This window comes from Sciurus carolinensis, chromosome 1 (genome assembly GCF_902686445.1).
Source record: "Sciurus carolinensis chromosome 1, mSciCar1.2, whole genome shotgun sequence".
NCBI lineage: Eukaryota > Metazoa > Chordata > Mammalia > Rodentia > Sciuridae > Sciurus > Sciurus carolinensis.
The window spans coordinates 30,334,566-30,357,293 of NC_062213.1; the positions used below are offsets into that span (position 1 = coordinate 30,334,566).

General features: G+C 40.0%; 1 protein-coding gene across 7 annotated transcripts in view; it reads left to right on the forward strand.

Moving 5' to 3' along the window:
- The window catches only part of Sybu (syntabulin), a 109,128-nt gene extending 91,604 nt beyond the window's left edge, over positions 1-17,524 (forward strand). For all 7 annotated transcript variants that reach the window (XM_047562114.1, XM_047562117.1, XM_047562122.1 and 4 more), the window contains 4 exons: positions 3,886-3,988; positions 12,064-12,267; positions 14,001-14,150; positions 15,701-17,524. In XM_047562114.1, the coding sequence (XP_047418070.1) occupies positions 3,886-3,988; positions 12,064-12,267; positions 14,001-14,150; positions 15,701-16,805 (1,562 nt within the window). In that variant the 3' untranslated portion in view covers positions 16,806-17,524. The remainder of the gene's footprint in view (positions 1-3,885; positions 3,989-12,063; positions 12,268-14,000; positions 14,151-15,700) is intronic.
- The last annotated feature ends 5,204 nt before the right edge of the window (positions 17,525-22,728 follow it).

The following is a 22,728-nucleotide window of genomic DNA, read 5'->3' on the forward strand; positions in this document are numbered from 1 at the left end:
ATACTCATCCTCCCTGTTCAATCCTGGAGCCCTAGAGCATCAATCCTGTAGCTGACTGAAGACAGTTTTATGAGGGAAAAAGGCAGTGTTGATGAGAATGACTTGGATATGCTTATTTTAAAATTCCTTTCAACTTCTCAAGCATAATTTTCAATGGCTAAATAGTTTCCCATGTTCCACTGTAGTATTTCCAATGACATTAGAGATTTTCCAATTGGGTATCTACAGGCAGACAAATGAGGCAAATAATGCCTTGACTTTAGACCAGTGCCATCCCTAAATCCCTATGGGTGTGAGGTATGTATTAAAACTCTTTCAATTGAGCATATCCTTTGATTTAAAATTCTACTTTTAGGAATGTATAGAGATCAGCAAGCAGAGAAATACATACATTTGTATGCCCAAGGATATTGAACATTGGCCTATGTTTAGGAGCATTATACCTGGGGGCAGATTCCAATCTTCATATTAGTTGTGTCTCTTTGCTTATGCCATTCTCCTCCCCTCCATCTATAAAAGGGACTGATAATTGTCCCTACTTTATAATTGTCCCTACTTCATGAAAATTAAATAAGTTCATAAGTAATAGGTGCTTAGGATAGTTTCTGGCATACAGTGTTTCTGATAATACAAAAATTGGACTTAGCCTACATACATATTCATTGATTTTGTTAAAAGTGTGGTATGTTTTAGAGATATTCATTTAATATTAGAAAAATTAAGTAGGTTACATAATAACATGTTAAATATGAATGGTCACTAGTTATATACCAAAGGGTTAATGATAAATATTTTTGGTGATGGGATTATAGATTTTATTTCTCCTACTTGATCATTGCTAAATTTTCTACAAAATTTTCTTAATTGTCTACAAAAGAAATAACAAAAGTTGCCTTTTTAACCCCTCTAGAATCATAATAATAGCTATTATTTATTCCAAGTTAAAGATGGGTCAATTGCTTTTCTAGGCTATATATTATGTGTATATTAATGGTTACAGTAATTCTTTGAAACAATTGCTATCATTATCATTTCCACTTAACAAATAAGGAAACCGAGTCACAGAAAGGTGAAGTAATTTTTCTAAAGTCCTCCAAATGGTAAGTAGTGGTGGTGTTTGACTGAGTCCAGGCCATCTGACTCAGGTTCTGTGTGTTTGTTTGGTTTCTCTGTGTATGACTTTAGTAGCCCAAAAGAACCACGTTGAACTACTTGCATTGAGCCACTCTGTCACTGAAATCTACGATGGCACACTGTGCCTGCAACAATGCTGTAGCTGCACTGTTGAAAGGAAATGAATAGCATGCCTCTTCTTCCTTTTATCTTTGTTGCCATTTAATAAATAGTATTTCTCTGTTATTTTTCTTAATAAACTGGGAGGGTATATCAGATGATCTATTAAAATCAGCTGTCTCAGTTGGGCATGGTTACCTGCATGCAGCTACTCCGGAGACGGAAGCAGGAGGATTGCTTGAGCCCAGGAATTTGAGAAAAGCCTGGGTATAGCAAGACCCTGTCTCAAAAATAAAATAAAACTAGTTGTCTTGTGTATCCCTCAAAAAGAGCTCATTGATTTTTACATTGTATTTATCAACCTGGATATAGTTTATATTTTTTAAATCACAAACTGAAGTAGTTGTGAAGTGTCATTTGCATTTTTCAGCACCATATTCAAATAGTTCCAAATACAGCTGTGGGGCATCCTGAATGTGTCTTACAATCTTTTTCAGTTATGCAGAGGATGAGATAGAAAAGTACTGGGGCAAAGTGACCTTAGGCCCTGCAAATATGTAAGAGTCAATATATTGAGTTCCAGTAGCAATAAAGTATGGAACAAAGTTATCCCTTTAGCTCAGAAAATATAGTCACTGCAGATCAAAAGCATCCTGAGGCAACAATGGATTTTCAGCAATTTTCTGTTTCTGTTCTACAGTTTGTTTTTTATGGAGGCAGTTAAATTATAATTAATGGGGTTTTGTATCTTTTAAGGAATGAAAACTGGGTGTTTCTGAGTAATAATTTCACATTAGAAAATAATAACTTAAACCTGGTGGCTGCAACCACAGGTCTATTTTTGAAAATTGCCAGCCATTATCATTTAATAACCATCCTGATAATTTGCTTGCAGACAAAGCTATTTGAATTAGGCTATCAGGAAGAGTGTGTTGCTGGATTGCACTACCAATCATGAATCCTTGAGATTGTAAAACTACAATTTAGCCAATGCATTACTTAGAAGCAACTAATTAGGTTTGGGGAGCTTCAGGAGTTCCTTACATCATTAGACAATATCTCTGCAATCCTGAAGGAATCGCTGGTATGGGTCCTGATAAATTGCCACCCTAATCTTCTTGGAATTCTGCTGGGAGATGGGTGGCACAGCTGTTATCTGATAAGGGGAGGAAGGGTGGACTTCCTGAGGGCTCCTGGAAGCTAGAGAAGCGACTTGTTTCTCTCCACTTCCTTGTAGCAGAACTAATAAAACACCTCAGAGAGAGAGAAATCTGTTCACAGTGAGCCAATGTCTGACTCCATCTTGTTCCTATGGCTCACCTGGGTCTGTTAGGGAGATGAGGATGTCTAGTTGATTCAGGAAGCTCCCTGTTTCCCTGCTCCCTCCCACTGCCTTCCCAAACTGGAAGCATGGTTTTGAAGTTTAATGTCTGCCTTAAAAAGCCAAGATGAAATGGCAAAAAGAATAGAAATAATTTCCTACAGGGCCTGGAACCTTAGGATGATGATAATTATTGTTCACTGGGCTGGGTAGATAGCTCAGTCGGTAGAGTGCTTGTCTTGCAAGCATAAGGCCCTGGATTCGCTTATGAGAAACTCAAGAATTTAGATTACTTTATTTCCCTCAACTCAGAAAGGAGAACTGGTTCTCTGGCTTTTAGGATGGAAAAATCATTAATTGTGTTGTGGGAGTTAAGTAACAAGGTCTCATAGTATAATTTTATTTCCAAAAGCTCATGGATTTCCATCTTTCTCTTTAAAAGTCCTGTTTTACTTCTTCCTGTTGTTCTCTCTTGCCTCTTCTACCCTCCCCTCATCCCCCAGGCAGTCTATAGAAATATCTCCATTGTTGCTGCTTCAAAACTCTGTGCTTTCTTTTAGAATGAATTTATGTTATTTTACCACACAGTGTGTTTCTATTATAATCACACACCCAACTCTGCTCTGTACTCTAAAGGTAATGAGATCTTTGTGAACTGAGAAACAACCCTACCCCAAAGCTAAGATTCTGAACTTCAGGATAAGTCACAGGTCCCATAACTGTCACTCTGTTTGGAAATGTTAATGTTCTGCTTTGGGTCAAGGTTCTGTTCTTTATAGAAAAACTGAAGCTGCAGTCGGAGAAAGTCAGATCTGTAATCAGATCTTGCCAGGTCAAGCACTTTATGGAGGCCTGGCTTTCCTCCTGACTCCTCCTAACCACTTGGACCTAATGTGCCAAATTCAACTATGACTAGCTGACCACAAAATCCCAAAGATAAACTGACTTGGGAAAAATACTTTTGAACTGATAAGTGTGCTTTTCCTTTTGTTTACACTTTGGGTGTGCACACTGCTGTTGTTGAGTGACAGCCTGACCCAGGGAGGCGGGCATTTCTCTCCTGCCTTGGGCCACTGTTGGTAACCTGCTGGAAGACTGGCATCCTTATGGAACCAGTCTGGCAATGCATCTAGCCTGTGTTTATGAAATGATGTCCTTGTGCTCCTGCTTTCTCTTGTCTGCTCTGAGAAATCACTGAGAGCTCAGAAGCTCTGGCATTTGGACCCTTGCTGAGTTAGCGTTTGCATTGCAGGCAGCAGCGATCTCAGGCAGGGCACTGGCCAGCAGGTGTCCTTTCCTTTCCTTCATGCTTCTCCCCTGTTGTTTTTCAGGTAGTGAAGCTGATTTTAGCTCCTCCAGCAGCACGGGCAGCATTTCGGCTCCTGAGGTCCACATGTCTACTGCGGGAAGCAAGCGGTCCTCTTTCTCACGCAAGTAGGCACTGTTCCCTGCTCTGTAATTAAGACGCTTTACAGGTGGCTTGCCCGTACCTTATGTTTCTACAGAAGCACCTGGATTACCATCCATTTGTATGTGTTATTATTCAGTGAAATTTTGATTTTTGGTTGTTTGTATTTTAGAGTGATTTGCAATTGGGCATTTTCCCTTCAACACTTCCTGTGGTCATGTGGAGCCTGTCTTGTCCCCCCACAGCTGTGTCCCATCCAGTCTTCAGCTCTGTGTCCACTCATCCCCTGCCTTCTCTCCCTCATTGCCCTGTCAACTTACCTGGGGATCAAACTACTAGTCTCCCATTTCATGAGTCCATCGTTTTTAGCTGTAAAGCCTCTTTCCTCTAGCTGAGTTTCCATTTTTCATCTTTGTGAAGGAAGCATTTACCCCTGATCGCTCCCAGCTTGTTCTTGGAGAAGGAGTGAAGAAAGTGTAAAGTTCATGGTTGAGAGCAGGGACCATGGCAAGACGCAATAGGGCAAAGTAACTGAGTATGTGGGCTCTGCGGCTGGGCCACCTTGGTTGGAGTGGCAGGCCCTGAGCAAGTTGCTTAACTTTCTAGGCCTCAGTTTCCTAATCTGTAAAATAGAATTGTAGGGATACTTACCACATAGGGTTTTGGTTGAATCAGTGCTGGGGGCACAGTAAGCATAATCAGATGTTCACCACTGATGTTATTTGAGTTGGCTGAGAGGACTGTGTGAAAATAGAAGCTACCATTCACATTTAGCAGAAGGGGGAATCTCTACCTGCCACCTGTGTCGTTGTTCATTCAACAAGTATTCATTGGATTTTTACCATGAGCAGGATCTAGAGATAAGGCTGTAAACAAGACTCCATGCAAGCTATATTTTTCTAGTGGGGCAAGAAAAGCAACAAATAGTAAATAATGTAATTATTTTAAAAACCCTTCAGTTAAAGGATAGAGAGCATAATGGGACTGGTTCCAGGATTCCCCAGTAATAAGATGAGCACTGAGAAGGAACATTTAGGGAGAGATGAAGTGAGCCTACCACCACCTAGAGATCACTTTTCTTCTGACTTTTTAAAATCACTTGACTCTCCTGTGCCATAATATCCAAATTTGTAAAAAGACTGTTGGACAATATGATTTTCAAGATCCCTTTCTAGAAAAAACAAAATAAAACAAAAACATGTAGATTCCAGAAGCTTGCATTTCCAGAAAGCAGTAAGCAAATACTGCCTATTTTTCTTAGGTGAGCAGGTTTGTCTAATGTCAAAACTGCAACACCCCCAGTGCACAATTTTATTGTTAAAAATAAAACTGAAGCTAGATAAATATGTAAGAAAAGAGTGAAGTCCACAGTGAAAAAACATAATTACTCTATCCTCAGATTCCTTCTCTTTTGGAAATAAAGTGCCTCTGGCATCACAGGGCGTGAATATAAACATTCTCTGTATAAATCAGATATGACTGGCTCTGACAGTCAACCATTTATCTCACCCATTCAGGAAATTAGCACATTTCCATGGTACAAGGTATCAAAGAACATAGGCCAAAAAAGAAGCCAATTTTATTAAGCATTTCAAAGGTATGTGGGCCTATGGTTCAATTCCAGGGTCATTTCAATAGTACAGAGGGACCTTAGAGAAAATGTTCTAGTTTGGAATTCATTATTTCTTTAAGTGTTCAAAAATTGACATATTAAGCATAATACAAATATAATTGCATCCAAATCATATAGATGCTTATACTAGAATCTGGCAGCCAAACAGTAATAGACTTCACACATTTAATAGTAATTAATAGTTGAAAAATTGAAATTGACTCCTTACCTTTCTTTATCAGATGCAGGCATGGAGTGCCGTCGTAGATTTCAGTGACAGAGTGGCTCAAGCATTTCAGCTGATCTGTGTTTTGTGGGACCATACATTGATGGTGATTCCTGTAGATGAACCGGGTATCCATGCCAAACAATAGTAGCTTGTGATCTTTATAGTCGTCTGGTTCCTCCTGTGGCAAAGGAAGGTTAGCATTTGGTGAAGGAGTTGGAAGCATGAGGGATAGGGGAGTAGCTGAGATTCTTCTTCACAAATGACTTTAAAGTCAAACCTTTAAAGGCTTACAAATTTAAGGAAGCCTCACTCTTATTTCTAAGGAATTGTCTTTCTTAAACTAAACTGCTGTTTTGTTCAGAATCAGAAATGGAGGAGGGGATGCTTGGAATCTGGGGTCAGACAAACCTGGGCTCAAAGACAGCCTCTATTGTTTATTAGGCATTTGACCCCAAGCCTCAGTTTCTTGTTCTGGAAAGTGAGGTAATAATACATCTGCTTCACTGAGTTAAGTGAGCTGATGTATTTGATTGCTTGATAAGGTGTCCAGACTTAGTAAAAGAATCAATAGAGAGTTGCTTTTTCAGTAGTTGAAAATAAAATAGATATGCTGCTACTGATGATTTTGATTATGGTGATGGTGATTGTATTTGTCTGCTAGAGGTACAAAACAAAATGTCAGAGTGGGTGACCTAAACATAAATTTATTTACTCACAATATTGGGAACTAGAAGTTCAAGATCAAGATGTCAGCAGGACTGGTTTCTTCTGAAAACTCCCTCCTTGGCTTATAGATGACTATCTTCTCTGTGTCTTTAATGTCTTCCCTGTATACATATCTGTGTCTAAAGTCTAAATTCTCTTTGATTATGCAGATACCAGTTAAATTGAAAAAGAACACACCTTAACTGCCTCATTCTAACTTAATTATCTCCTTAAAAGCCCTGTCTCCAAATGAAATCACATTCCGAAATCCTGAGAGTTAAGGCTTCAATGTATGAACTTGGGGTGGGAGACACAGTGTAACCCATAACAATGAGGCTGTGGGTGGTGATGCTGCTGCTGCTACTGTAGATACAGTGATGGTAATGGGGGGGATAATGGTACTTTCCACTCACTCTATTCAGGTATGCAGGAAGGGCACAGGGTTGGTAAAATTTCCTCTCCTTTGTGCACTCCATTCTTCTGGCCCACCAGACCAAGGAATTGGGGGTGGGAGGAGGAGACCAGCACAGGGCTGGCCTGTTCCTGACCTTGACAAACATGGAATTCCAGTGTCCTCTTTGAAAATGTTTTTTACATCATCAATGATGAGTTTGTGCTTATATGTGTTAGCATTTCAGCTAACAGAAATGAAAGGAACAGAGCTAATAGCCTTAAACATGTAGTTTCATTTTTAAAGGCTGGTTATTAAAACAGTCTCATAATCTCTTTTCTGAGATATTTATGAAGTCTTGATTATACTTTAGTAATCTTTTATAGCTTGAAGAACCTTTACTTTGTTCTGGGTAGCAAACGGATTCCCATAAAAATCCTCATCTAATTTGTCACATGCACCTTGATGCTTTGTTGTACTATGTATGTTGTGGTAAATTTTTCAGGTGGTAACCACATGCATAGCCAGTACCTAATATACCTCTTTACAGGCCCAAAGGAATGTATTGCATTTTTGTGAAATAGGAAACATTTCTGTAGAGTTACAAAAATCTGAATTTGAATCCCTGCTCACCTGTGTGTTCTTGGACCATTTATCTTCCTTGAGCCTGTTACTTCACATGTAAATGGGAGGTAATAACCACATCAACCTTGTAGATAATGGTCAAGTGAAATGAAACGAAGTTCATAAAGGATCTGAAACAGCACCAGGGTCACAGAAGGTCCTCAGCGGAAGGTTAACTCAGAACAGAATTCCCTGGGTCAAAATTAGGGATAGCTCTTGATATTCTCTCCTAATGTGTAAGGGTTAATTCTTCATATTTTGTAGTCATATTAAGAAAAAGGCTAGCTGGTGCCAGGCTTAGAAGTGAAGCATGGAAAAGAAAACTCAAGCCAGAATGTTTCTTTTAGCTACTCATGAGGCTCTTCCTGCCGAAGTTGGTTTGTCCCAAAGCCATGGAGCCCATCTGTTCCATATAAAATGTCCCCTTCTCACAAAAATGAGAGAGAATCCATTTGGGTGATTTCAAAAGAAAAGAACTTTTAATTTTAGAATTTGGTAGTTTCATTTATGTATGATTCGCTGGGTTGACAGCTAGTTGAAATTATATTTGATTTTAAATAAGTAATTAAGGTTTTGACGCCAAGTTTACCCTCACACACACTCACATTCACATTTGTACACATTTCTCATTGAGATGTGTCAGTTGGATAAAGCTGTAAGTAAAATTGCAAACAGAAGGGAATGTCCAAAAGAAGTACTACCATATGAAAGGAATCTTCTTCCTCTATTTTTTTGTAATGCCATTAAGTAATAAAACTAAAACTAAAACTTTTATCCTGTTTAAGCAATTTCAACATTCTCATGGTACTTCCCTTTACTGGTGGGTGTCAAATCTCTGTAACTAGATTAACAGGAAAGTCCAGACAAGAAGATCCTGTAATACTAGCCTACCGTTCAGTTGCATTTAGCCTCTTAAATGCACTTACATGCACTTTTTGATTTTTCACATCAGTTCTGTAAGGCAGAAAGGGTGTGTGTGTGTGTTTGTGTGTGTGTATGTGAGGGGGGGCTTACCTAACAATGTTCTTAATAAGTCTAATAAATGGCAGTGCCAGGACTCAAATCCACTGGCCTTACAGAGAGTACCTACCATGTGCCAGGAAGTAGTGGGGATGTAAGAACCGTTTGTGTTCCTGCCCTCAAGGAATTCCAATCCAGCAGGCAAAACAAGGAAATATGCAATGGTGACACCACATGACAGTTTTCATCCTGGAAACTAGCAGAATATTAGGGAATACCCAGGAGAGGTACCTGCCCTGGCCTAGGGGACAAAGTAAAAGATGGCTTCTTGGAGTAGCTTTCTCTGAATCTGAAGTAGGAGACATCCTGGTATCTAGGGACATAGGGAATGGAGCAGGATAACATTCTAGGCAGAAGAAATTATAAGTTCAAAAACATAAAGGTGATTATAAGCATGAATTCTTCAGGAAAGTAGGTTGTTTGGAATGTTGGAGTATGAAGAAGGAAGGAGGGCTAGTGAGTATGGGTTGGAAGGGGAGGTGAACTGGACCTTGTGAGCCATCTTAAGGAAGCTGCCCTTCATTCTGGAGTCACTGTGACACCATTGAAGGGCTTTGAGGAGGACAGTGGTGTTCAAATTCCATTTCAGAAAGACCACTCCAGACACATATCAACCTGCTGCTGGAGTGAACAGAGCAAGAGACAGGGGTACCAGGAGGGGACTATTGCAACATTTTTAGGTTGTGTTAAGTCATTGAGGATGGACAGAAAAGAAAAAAAAAATTAAGTGGTTAAAATTATAGACTTGAGTCAGGTGTGGTGGACCATTCATGTAATCCCAGGGACATGAAAGGCTAAGGCAGGGGGCTTACCAGTTTGAGGCCAACCTCAGCAACTTAACAAAACCCTGTCTCAAAATAAAAAATTAAAAAAGGGTTGGAAATATAGCACAGTGGTACAGTCCCCCTAGGTTCAACCCCCAGTACCACAAAACCAACCAACCAACCAACCAAACAAACAAATTATAGATTTGATACATTCTGGTAGCCTCTTCATCTGTTTCCGCTTCTGTGGGCAATTTCCATTCCTATTATCCTCCAGATGAATCATCTTAATTTTCTTATTCCAACATAAACCAAACTCAAATTTTTCAACCAAAACAGTTGTACTGGGACAAAACCCACATCTTCAAAACAGCCGCCAAAATGAACCTAAGCCAAATCAGTATTTAACATGATGTGTGTTCCTAACAATCAATTGGGTTTAATCCAAAACAAGCTGTTTGATCAGAAACTATTTAAGAGAGAGGTACTAATGAGGCCAGTAGGGGAAATATTAGGCAGGTGGGGAAAAGGCTGCTTGTGAGGCTCATTTGCATCAGAATTAGATTGTCCCTTTGGACTCCATGAATTGGATTTTCTCAGTGGTAACTAGCTTTAGTGAGGGGTAAGACATTGGCACTTGAGCATCTCTAGCAACAAGAATGCTTTGTAAGGAGGAAAAGTTTATTTTGGCACAGTTTCAGAGGTTCAGCCCACAGTCAGCTGACTCCATAGCTATGAGCCCAAGGGGTGGTAGAACATCATTGTGGAAGGGAGTGACAGAGGGCAGCCGCTCAGGACATGGCAACCAGGAAGCAGAAAGAGAGCTCGGTCCACCAAGGACAAAATACAAACCCCAAAGGCATGCTCCCAGGGACCTACTTCCTCCACCCACACAATATCTACCTAGAGTTACCTCGTAGTTAATCCATATCAGTGGATTAATCCACCGATTTAAATTAAAGCTTTCATAATCCAATCAATTTGCCTCTGAACATTCTTGCATTGTCTCATACATGAGGTTTTGAAGGATACTTTATATCTAAACCATAACATTCCACCATTGGACCCCAAAAGCCCATGCCCATCTCATAATGCACAACACATTTAGACTATTTCCAAGAATCCCTATAGGCTTAACAGTTTTAGCATTGTCCAAAAGTCCAAGTCAGGTCTCTTTTGAGATTCAAGGCAAGCTGTCAGCATAAGTCCCTGTAAAAATCAATGCAAGTTACATATATCCAATATATAATGGCACAGAGTAAACATTTCCATCCTAAAAGGGATAAACAGGGAAACAGAAAGAAGAGATGGGACCAAAACAAGACCAAAATCCAGCTAAGCAAACAAGCCCTGTAGCTTCATGTGTAGCATTCTTTCCAAAAAGCTTGTGTATGACCTTGCTAGTTACAGCCCACATGGTCTCTCACTTGGTTTGTCTCTGCTCAATTCATGCAGCTTTCCTTAGCAAACATTCTACATTACTGGTATCTTTTAATCTTGGGGATCTGCACTGAAGTTTTATGTTCCTTCTTACGTCTTTATGCATCATCCTCTAAGGGGCTGCCTGCAGGGATTCCAACCCTACTACACATTGCCTGGCTTCCCAGGCCTTTCTTTGAAATTGTTCCCCTAATTCCAGCATCCTGCATTCCTGCAGAACCAGCACAATACATGGTTGACAGCAAGGTTTGCCATCATCTTGAGCAGTATCCAGGCCTTCTGGGACTACAGCTGCAGTGACCTCTGAGGGCCTGGGCAGCTAAACACGGTGAAAGAACTCCCTAGGCCCCTCTTGTGCAAGCAGGGTGCCCCCATGGTATCTTCTCAAATGAATTTTTACTTTAACACCCTTGAGCCTGAGATGGGTTACAGTCTTGCTAATTCTTGAGATACCCTCAAGCCAAAATCTTGCCTTTTGTCTCTGAGTAAAGTACTTAGCATATAAAGATATATGCTATATAGATAGATGTGGCTATAATCTCTATAACAATCACACTTTCCATACCAGTTTTACTTGCACTTTGCTGGCCAAACTGAAAGCTTTTCAAATCTTTCTGCTCTTCTTTCTGCTCCTAATTATCACAGTAAACTTGACAAAAAGCATTCGGTAATATTCATGCCACTGCCTGAATGCAGTACTGCCTTAAATTTTCTCCACCAGAATTAGTCCAGCACTTTTAAATTCAGCCTTATGGAAAGTCTCAGGAATGGGCAACGTGTAGACAGCTGCCAGAATGTAACATGAATGACCTCTATTCCAATTTCCAATACAATTCCCCTTCCTCTCCAAAACTTATGAGCACAGTCTTTACTGTTCACAGCCCTGTCAACATCCTGGTCTTTTGAGCTCTCACCAGAATTTCTCATTAAGCCCCACTTACAACATTCTAAAGCTTTTCCAGCTTGTATGCTTTTCAAAATTCTTTCATAAACCAGTTCCGAAGGCTTCTGAATCACATGGTCAGGTTCGTCACAGCAATGATCCCACTTCTTAGTACCAAATTCCATTTTAGTTAGTTTTCATCTCTGTGACCAAAAGACCTGTCAAGAACAACTTAGAAGAGGAATACTTTATTTTGGCTTATGGTTTCAGAGGTTCAGTTCATGGCTGGCCAACTCTATAACTTTGGACCTGAGGTGAGGCGGAATATCATGGTGGAAGGGTGTGGTAGATGGAAACAGCTTAGAACTTGGCAGCTAGGAAGAATAGAGCTCTGGCAACAAGAATTCTAAAATCTGTCATGCTCTTCTTTCAGTCGAGGTCCTCATGGGCGAAGTAATGGAGCCTCATCGCACAAGTCTGGCAACAGTCCTCCATCCCCACGGGAAAAGGACCTTCTGTCCATGCTGTGCAGGAATCAGCTGAGCCCAATTAATATCCATCCTAATTATGCCCCTTCCTCCCCAAGCAGTAGCAACTCAGGCTCCTACAAAGGAAGTGACTGCAGTCCAGTCATGAGGTGAGTCTGGTTCCCCTCTTAATTCTTGCTTCTTAGTTCATACTATTTCGGAAATTTTTCTTTAAAAAAAAAAAAGGAGAAAAAGTACAACTCTTTATGCCCTGCCCTATTTTGTAACAAGACACTACTCTTTCCTTTCCCACACTAAACTAATCCTTCAAGAACTGCTGCAGAAAGAGCACAAACCACAGTCTCTAATGAGGTCCAACAGTCCAAACAGGGAGGAAAAATGGCACAGTGGCAGCAGAAGGGAAGTACTCATTTCCCTCAGCAGAGAAAGGAAGCATGCATGTGTTAATTCATTCCAACACTGAATCACTGAATGTTTTCTGAGTTCCACGTATGATGTTAAGCACTGGGAGTAGAACAGTGAACTGAAATGGCCCTGTGCTCACTGCTCAGAGAAAGACATTAACCATCTAATGACAAAAACAAATACAGATTATTCTGCAAGTATTTGCTGCTGTATGAGTGTGAAAAGATGGTGAAGGGGTCCAGCTGAGGCTGGAGGGATTGAGAGACCACCCTAAGAAAATGAAATTGAAGTGAAATTGGTAGAGAAGGGAAGGACTTAATAATATGGGGTAGGGAGGAGTGTGGAGTAGCAAAAAGGAACTGCACATCCAAAGGGGCCAGAGAGGAGGTCTCGAGGGTTGAGAACTAGACACAGACATCAGAGGGTTACAAGCACAGGAGGCAGGGGAGTACAGTGGCTTGGACTGGGTCCAGAGTCAAGGAAGGAGCTGGCAGCCCTCTCTTCTAGTCCTAGTCCCTGTTCTCATTAGGCAGCTCTCTTACAGCAGGGATGCCCAGCTCCTGACCGGGCCTGAGAGAGGCCAAGATTCCTGCTGGGACTGTGTTTGTAGAATATCAAGCACCTCTCTCACAAAACATGCCAATGAGAGCGGAGTAGGTTTGTTCCCTTCATAAGAAATGTAAAGTGTGCCAAATCAGCACACTCACACCAGGGATTGATTTCAGAACATTCTGAATTCCACTCATGGCAAGCAGGATTTTAGGCAGCGGCACACTGCACAGAAAGTTGCCTTCCTCCCCACTCTATTCATTGCCCTTTCATATAATAGCATGTCACTCTGAACTGACAGCCCAGGCCTGTGGATAATTGTGCATTGTTTCATATGAGATCTTTCCTAAGCCATAGAAAATCTGCCCCCCCATTGTCCCCACCTTCATGCAGACCTCAATTTTCTGTTATTTATGGTACTACTATTGACAGGTATATTACAGTCCACCTTCTGAAGTAAGCTCATTTGTTACTGAGGTTTAAGACCCTAACACATGGCTGCCATTTCTTCTCAAGCCATCAGCTGTGTCTTAGTTTGGGCTGCTATAACAAAGTGCCATAGATGGGAAAATCTATACATAGTAGAGATGTTTCTTACAGTTCTGGAGACTGGAAATCTGAGATTGTGGTGCCAGAGTGGTATGGTTCTGGGGAGCTCTCTTCTGGGTTGTAGACTGCCAACTTTTGTTTCCCCAGAAGGTAGAAAGAGAGAGCTTGAGAGCTCTCTTGGGTCTTGTTTATAAGAGAACATACATGACCTAATTACTCCCAAAGACCCCATCTTCAAATACAATCACAATGGGGGTTAGGATTTCAATATATGAATTTTGAGGGACATAGACATTCAGTCTATCACAGTGTGTTACTTTTCTTTTCTATGGAAAAGGAAATGGCAGAAAGTAACATCTCATTACTTGGCTTGTTTCAGGAGGTCTGGAAGGTACATGTCTTGTGGTGAAAACCATGGTGTCAAACCCCCAAATCCAGAGCAGTATCTGACTCCTCTGCAGCAGAAAGAAGTCACAGTGAGACACCTGAAGACCAAGCTGAAGGAATCCGAACGCCGACTTCATGAAAGGTGAATCTGTAGTCCTTGCACAGTATGGTTTAGGACAGTTTTCTGTTTCCCTAAAATGAAATGTGAACCCAAACTACAAAGAAAAATAGAAAAGAAAAAATGATTTTATTTTAGTTTGTCAAATTTCCAAAGCTGGTCTCTGAACAGAGCCATTTCATACGTCTTTAGGGTTTAACTGTTTCAGGAATTCAGGGGGTCTAGTAGGTTAGAAGGGCCCCTCTGTTTTTGCTGGGTGTGTACAGCTTCAACATGAAAAAATTGGGTGTGTATGTGACTATTTTTAAATGGCAGAAACACTTGCAGGAACAATTCTGTACTTCCAGAAAAATGGGTCACACATGGCCCCATCCAACCCTATTTATCTCAGCAAGAGAGTACATATCTGCGTGCATTGTGATTCCTGCAAGCTATTTCTGGGCTGAAGGAAGAGGTTTCATTATTCTTGGCCAAGCTTTGAGGTTAAAAAAAAACCATACACAACAACAGAAAAGCCCATGCTTGAGAGATCTTATCTCAGAGAGAAAAGACCTTTGACATCTTGGGGGCAAGCCAGTTTTTCTGCTTGATAGCTTTCCCCTGGAATATTTTGGGACAGATTAACAAAGCTCTACTCAGGGTAGATGTGAGCTCAGGGTGAGGGTGGTGTTTGCATCCTCTTGGGAATTCGGGGTCTGATGCACATGGCTTCTTGAGCAGCCCCAGCCTCCTCTGCTGCCACAAGGATAGGGAGAAGACTCAATGACTTTGACTGATAAAACTGGGCAGATAATATTATAGGCTGTGAGAAGGACCTTTTTTTTTTTTTTTTTTTTTTTTAATCTTCCAAGTTAATTTGATGTTTTACCTGTTCAAAATAGACTTGACTCCCAAATTCACTTCTGGAGTGAGTCATACCATACTTTCTGGGATTGTTTGGTCTATGATGTGAGGAGTTCATGGAAAGATTTGTGAAAGACACAAAAAATAGCATAGATTCTCCTTAGTGTGGGATTGGTTCAGTCGTTTTACCTGAGAGGAGATGGAGTAACTTTTCACAAAGTCCTTGTAACATGTAGCATTTTATGATTTAAAAACATTTTAGTTATCATTGGAATATGATCAGAACAGCTTTCAAAGCTAAAACTTACCATTTCAGCTTCTGTCCTTGATAGGTAATTAAAAACAAAATGAACTTTCCTTCCACAGCTGTTTATAAGTATTATGAAATGGAAGGCTATGGACATAAAAGCAGGCTAAGAGGTTCTAATAATAAAATTTCAAATATTAATATTGAGTAGAAGATAATGCTTGTAAAGTAGTTCATGCAATGTTGACAATAAGTACTCTAAAAAAATGGTAGCTATTTTAATTCTGATTCTGGTCACTATTATTACTTTAGCTAGTTTATAATTGGTGAAAATTCATAACTAATACCTGACAAAATCATTCCAAAGTGGTTTTAACCTCTATGTTGGAAGTGGCAAAGCCTGGGCTCCAGGCTGTGTGTCAGAATTGCTTATTGCCTGGTTCCAAGTTCACTTTGTTCTTAACGGTGCTTGCCGACCCTCTAGGGAAACTGAAATCGTGGAGCTCAAGTCCCAGCTGGCCCGTATGAGGGAAGACTGGATTGAAGAAGAGTGCCACCGGGTTGAGGCCCAACTGGCACTCAAGGAGGCCAGGAAGGAGATTAAGCAGCTCAAACAGGTCATTGAAACAATGAGAAGCAGCTTGGCTGATAAGGATAAAGGCATTCAGAAATATTTTGTGGACATAAATATCCAAAACAAGAAGTTGGAGTCTCTGCTTCAGAGCATGGAGATGGCGCACAATGGCTCCTTGAGGGATGAGCTGTGTCTAGACTTACCATGTGATTCCCCGGAGAACAGCCTACCTCTAAACGCCCCATTTGGCAAGATGGCAGGTGGATTGGTTCTGGAAGAGCAGGTCACAGAGGAGGGGGCCGACAGTGAGCTGCTGGTGGGAGACAGCATGGCCGACAGCACAGATCTGTTAGACGGGATGGTGACAACCGCCACCACAGATTCTGGTGAACTTGAGCTTGTTCATTCCACCCCCGGGGTCAAAGTCCTGGAGGCGTCCCCCAAGGGGGTGGGCCGCGAGGAGGGCAGCGCAGTGGTGGAGCAGGCAGTGCAGACCGACGTGGTGCTCTTCAGCCCGGCTGTCTCTGAGCTCATTCAGAATATGCTCAAATTCCAGGACCCTTGTCCCTCGAGCTCAGTTTCCCCTGACGAGTCTGGGGCTGACTCGATGGAGAGCTTCCCAGAGTCCATCTCGGCCTTGGTGGTTGATTTAACTCCAAGAAATCCCAACTCAGCCATCCTTCTGTCTCCCGTGGAGACCCCGCTGGGCAAGGTGGCTATGGAAGACCGCGCCAACCGCCTCATGAGAGAGCTGGATTTTTCAGCCTGTGTGGAAGAAAGATTGGATAGCATCATTCCGCTGCCCCCCGGGGGTGTCGTGAGGCAGTACTGGAGCAGCAGTTTCCTGGTGGATCTCCTGGCTGTGGCTGCCCCTGTGGTGCCCACTGTTCTGTGGGCATTCAGTACTCAGAGGGGGGGAGTAGATCCGGTCTACAACATCGGAGCCTTGCTACGAGGCTGCTGTGTGGTTGCCCTGCATTCCCTCCGCCGCACCGCCTTCCATATCAAAACCTAAATAGAAGTTTTTGCTGTGTGCCAATTCGTCCTGTGTGCCAGGTAGATAAACAGCAGGTCGATCTGTGGCAGTCTCTATTCTGTCGTTTTGCTCCTCGGTATTTGATTTGCACTATAGTTAGTTGAAGCCTGTTCACTGTTTAAAACCGGAGGTATCTTCAAAGGCATGGAGACCTGGTTCCAGTAAATGTCCCACCAGTGTGGTATAGAAAGCATGCTCATGACCCTGCCCGTGTCGTCTGAGGTACCTATTATCCTAGTGGTTCAGGAAGAGAAAATGCAAAGTTTGCACTTTCAAGACAGCTTCTCCAAGGCTGGCATGTTATCTCCTTGCTTTGCTTTGTGCCGTTGTAAAATGTGTAACTGTTCCAGCATTCCAATGGTCTTGTGCATAGCAGGGGACTGTAACCAAAAATAAAAATGTATTTGTGTAATTGATTTGAAGAAGTCTTGAATAGCTCTTTAGTGTCTTACTTGGGGTTGATAAGGTTTGACTGTTTGCAGTTTTTAAATAAATGTAGCTCCAAAGTCTTAAATGGCTTGTTTGTTCTTAAACTTGTTAATTGATGAAACTGTATGTAAGTTTACAATGTACTAACTTATTTTTTTGCTTATTCTATATAGTGTTTTACTGGAGATTGTTTGTAACCACACACTTAAGCATGATGAAAATAAAGATTAGTGTTTCCATTTAAATAAAGGTTTTATCCTCCTATAGAACAATTGTGTTTACTTTTGTATATAAGAATAAACTAATAGCAGATCGTCCATCTTTATCAATCTGTAAAAATAGAATTAAGAAATGAGAAAAGGTAAAATAATTATTAAGGGTGAAAACTTCCTACCTTGATGTGAAAAAAAAATAATTTCTACAAAAAAATAGCTTTGTTTGCCCACATATGTGTTCAGTAAGCATATTAGGTGCATGAGCGATGGAGAGTGTGGTAGGACCATCTATCCTCCTTCCCTTGCAGTGATAGAGTTAGGGTGGGTGCTGGGAAGGGATGAGACAATATTTGATCTGTATTTATTCACTTATTCTTTATACCATGCTTATGGGATGGATAATATTCAATTTTACAGATAGGAAGCTAAGCCTTAAAGAGAAAAATCGCTCAGGATCTCACAGTTCATCTCCAAAAACCAGTATTTCAAGTGCTTGCTGCAAAACAAATACTTTTCTATCTTACCATACAAAGGGAGGAGACCTGGGATGAGCAGCCACATTTCTCACCCAGAAACTCTTCCACCATAGCACTTATTACCTTTAAACATACTTTGTTTTTCATACTTTTTAAAAACTTTCTATGTCATGGTTATTACCCATCTTGTCCTTGATATATTTATGAATAAGGCCGGAATCTTTATTCTATTTAGTCCACAGATGTATGTCTAGAACACAGAATAGTAGGTGCCATATACTAAGAGGTCCAACAATCATTGTTGAATAAATTAATCCAACAGCTACTTACTGGGTTTTCACATGCTGACACTTTGTTAGACTGGTCATCCATAGCGCCCTCAGGGAGCTTATTTTCTATGACTGTGAAAGAAGGTACATGCCAACAAAGATAGTTTTCAAGAGTGGTACTTTGCAGGAAATAAGGCATTTTGACTTAAGAATGATGAAGATTAGGAACCTATCTTTGAAGAAATAACATGCTAATGGTTGAAAAGGTCAATCATGTGAAGATATGGATAAAATTTACAAAAAGAACAAATGCAAAGACCCTGAGCTAGAAAAGATCTTTATAGGTTATGGAGCATCAAGGAGGCTAGAATGGATACAGCAGAGTGAGGGGGAAGAGGGAGACTGAAGTAGACAGAAGTTGATTCATATGGGGTCATGCAAACTGTGGTAGGGGTTTGAATTTATTGGCAGAGTAATGAGAAAATATTGATGGATTTTGAACAAACAATGACATAAATTTCTTCTTTTTTTCCTCTTTTAAAAACGTGATTACTATATGCAGAGTGAATTGTAGGTAGATAGGAGGGAGAACAGGAAGACCACTTAAAAGTCTATTTTAATAGTGCAGATGAGATTATGACTATTTGGGGATAGAAGATTTGGCAATTAAGTTGAATAATTAAAAGATATAGCTTGAAAATAATTTTGATGTGATCTGCTGATGGATTAAATGAGAAGTAGGCTGTGAAGAAGAAAATTAAGATTGGCTCCTAGAATTTTGACGTGAACAACTAGATTAATGTTAGTGCTATTTTATGAGAATGTTAAGAGTTCAAGAGGACCAAGCTTGGCTAGGAAAATAAACTTGAGATGTGTATTGAAATCTGTGGAGATGCCAGGTAAGTAACTACATATATGAATGTGAAAATCATGGGAGCTGTCACAACTAGTTATAAAAGTTTTTACATATTAAAAAGCCATGAAAATAGATGAGATTATCCAAGAGTGTATAGAAAAGCCAAACCTTGAGTCCTGTGGTACTTACACATTTAGAGGTGGAGGATGAAGAATCAACAAAACCAGAGGCAGCCTGAGAGGTAGGAGGAACACTTGGTGGAATGTAGTGTTACGAGAAGTAAGAGAGGAGAGCGACTCAAGAGGAATAGAGTGGTCAACTGTGCTGATATTCTACCAAAAGGATTAGTGACATCAAATGTTACATGTCCACCGACTTGGACAGCAAGTGCTTAGCAACCTCATCAAAATAACACTCTTTGGAGAAAAGGGCATGGAAGCCAGATTGTAGCAGGTTAAAGCGTGAATGGAAGAGATAAAATAGAAATAATTTTGTGCAAAAATTTAAGTTTTACTGTGAAGGGAAGTGGGTGGTAGCTACAAAGAGATAAGAAGCGAAGGGCTTTATTTTTCAATATTGAGAGTAGAAAGAATGTTTATATGCTTTAGTGATTGAGCTAATGAAGGGAAAGAAATTTCTGACAGAAGAAAAAGGGAAGGGAAGAAGAGAAGAGAAGGAATAGGATCTAGGGCAGAAGGACATTTGTGGAAAGAAGAGGTTCATCTGTTTAGGATTGCTTCTATTGGAATAACCTGTATTCCAATGTATGTACCTTGGGCACACACATTTGTACTAACAACACACATCTTGCAGTTCCTGTCAGTAGGAGAGGGGTTTGGCTGAAATAGAAGGGAAACTATTTCTGGAGGTGAATAATTGGAAGTATCCCAAAATAATGCACCATACTGACTCAGGTTCCTTCCTGTAGTCCAGCTCAGACTAATACCTAGATACTGGTATCTTCCTTAAAGTCTCTCCTAGTGTTTATTTTTAGTCATTGCTAAATGAAGGCATTTTTACTTTAAGAAGAATTATAAGGCTGTTTTTGGCATCAGAAACAAATATATCTGCCCAAGTTCGGCACTGTTGCTTGTCAATTCAAGATGGGCCAAAAGAATGGACTCTAGTGAGAAAGAATGTTCATGACCATATGCATTTATGTTACCAAATTGGAGGCAGATTATCACCAAGAACAAATAACTTTGTTGTCTTGATGTCCTATATCTCTACAGAAACCAAAAGACACACACAAAGTAACTCAAAATTTGAGACATTGGACGCTATATTTTGTCCACATGGGATGAAATTTGCACAAAGGTAAAACATGAGATGCTGAAGCAGTTATTCATTTTTCTTCTCCTCATCTCCATATCCCACTCCTACTCCTTTAGAGTTATTAGCATTTACAGTCTCTGAAAAATTACTGCTTTGATTCAGAACAGTTTCTCAAAAATGAGTCCCTTGGAGTAAATAAAGGATGGAACATGCTTGCCTTTTGGAAGCCCAAGGCATTGGCTGGTTTTGTGGACAGGATGATCTGATCCCACACAAAGAACACCTCAGAGTTGTTTCAGTAATTTGGGTGACTATGATGCACAAACAGGCAGGAAAATGGAAAAAAAAGAACAATTTCATTCTATCAAACTGCTGTTCCATCAAAGCAAATGTTAAACATTTCCTACAGTTATGTGTGCAAACATTCCAATTAATAAGAAAAGATTTTCCCAAAGGGATATGTTGACCTTTCCAAGTTGAGCCGTTCAGAAAAAGGGGGAGAAACAATGCACTCAGATGCCAAGCGTTTCTGACATTTACAGAAGAAAAAGGAAGCCTGTGATTCACATTTATTATAGGCCCTGCCCAAGTGCTTGGGTTTGATATATTTTTCTCGAGGGTTTTTCATTTTAAAAGGTTTGGGGTAACTTCCCCACTTTGAGTCAGAGAATCCTTTTCACAAAATTCATTTGTTCCCAAACTTGCCAGACAAAAACGTATAACATAGCAGTAACCTAGGAAATTAACTATTTATAGCAAACTCCCAACTGTCCTGAGCAAAAGCAATTAGAAAATCCAAATAGAATAAAACAAGTTTATATCAGGTAATTTTTTTTTTTTTTTTGGTACCTGGTATTAAATTCAGGGTGCTGTACCACTGAGTTACATCTCCAGATCTTTTTTGAGACAGGGTCTCATTAAGTTACCCAGGCTGTCCTTGAGAAACTGAGATCCTCCTGCCTCAGTCTCTTGAGTAGCTCATATTTCAGCATGCATTCAACTTCAGGTGTTATTTTTAAACCACTAGAAAATATGCTTTGCTGTGACCACTAATTTATCTACCATAATGATTGTTACAATGATTATAACAATAAATCCAAAGAATGCTAAAATTTGAAAAAGTTTAAATGCTATCAGAAGAGTTTTGTTAAAACATTAAAATATTTCAGTAGCATTCAAGTTTGTTAAAAGGTTTATCTCTTTAGAAAAGTGTTTTAAACATAGAACAAAACCAACATATAAAACATGAGTGAAGTTTTTGGAAAAGGGACACCAGGCCTGGGGCCCGCCATTTGCCTCCCCCTCTTCCACTACTATGATCCCTTTATTAGCTTTTTGTTTCTGATATTTTTTTAGTTGCTGATGAACCTTTATTTATTTATTTATTTGTTTATTTATTTATATGCAGTGCTGAGAATCAAACCCAGAGTCTCACACATGCTAGGCAGGTGCCCTACCACTGAGCTACAACTCCTGCTTCCTGTATCACCTTTGAGAACTTGCAAATCACTTCAATTATAAACCAGGCTCTCTGAAAGTTGCCAATTCCTGTAAGAGCTCATATATAGGAACTTTCAGTTCACTGGAATAGTATTCTGGTTAATGCTGAAGATAATTCTCTATTGACCTAAACAAATGAATGCTTAATGAAAATGGTTTGTAACCCTTTCATATAAAACTTTGTCTGTCAATGCTCTGTTGGTTTAACTGTAAATAGGACTCATTTCTCCAGAATACACAGGCCATGTAAGGCATCTAGGGCTATGGTGACATTCGTTGATTATGTAAATCAATGTCTAGACTCTCAGTTGTGAATATTAAAGTTAGGTGTCACACCTTAAGAACCTCCTTTCCCTTCCCTGCAATCAAAATAGCTGTGTTTGAAATAGTTTGCCAGTTTCTCTTTCTACAGTAAACAATAAGTGCTGGCATTCTAAACTGCCCTTTTCTGAACCAGCATATTATTTCTGCTTTGTTGGTTGTATAGAGAAAACTAAAAGTGAAAGCAATCTTTATAATTTTTATGTTCTCCTAAAAGCAGGACATTAAAAAAAATTTTAAAAATATACTACTACTCCTAAGGGCTCTTTCTAACCAAATAGATTAGGCAATTTTGAAATTCAGGTGCACTGCACAGCCTTGCAAAGCGCTCTTGGTATTTTTGTGTGCTATAAACGTTCATGTGTCAAGTTAAACATATCTATATTCTCATCCACATCATTCTTCACTTAGTACTACAATAAAATAGTAAAAAAAAAAAAAAAAAGGTCTAATATTTAATGATGATGTCATTTTGTTCCCAGAAAATAAATAAGCATTGTTTTTATTCAGTAATGGTTAACATGTTTGGAAATGGCATTTCTATATGAGTTAAGGATTTAA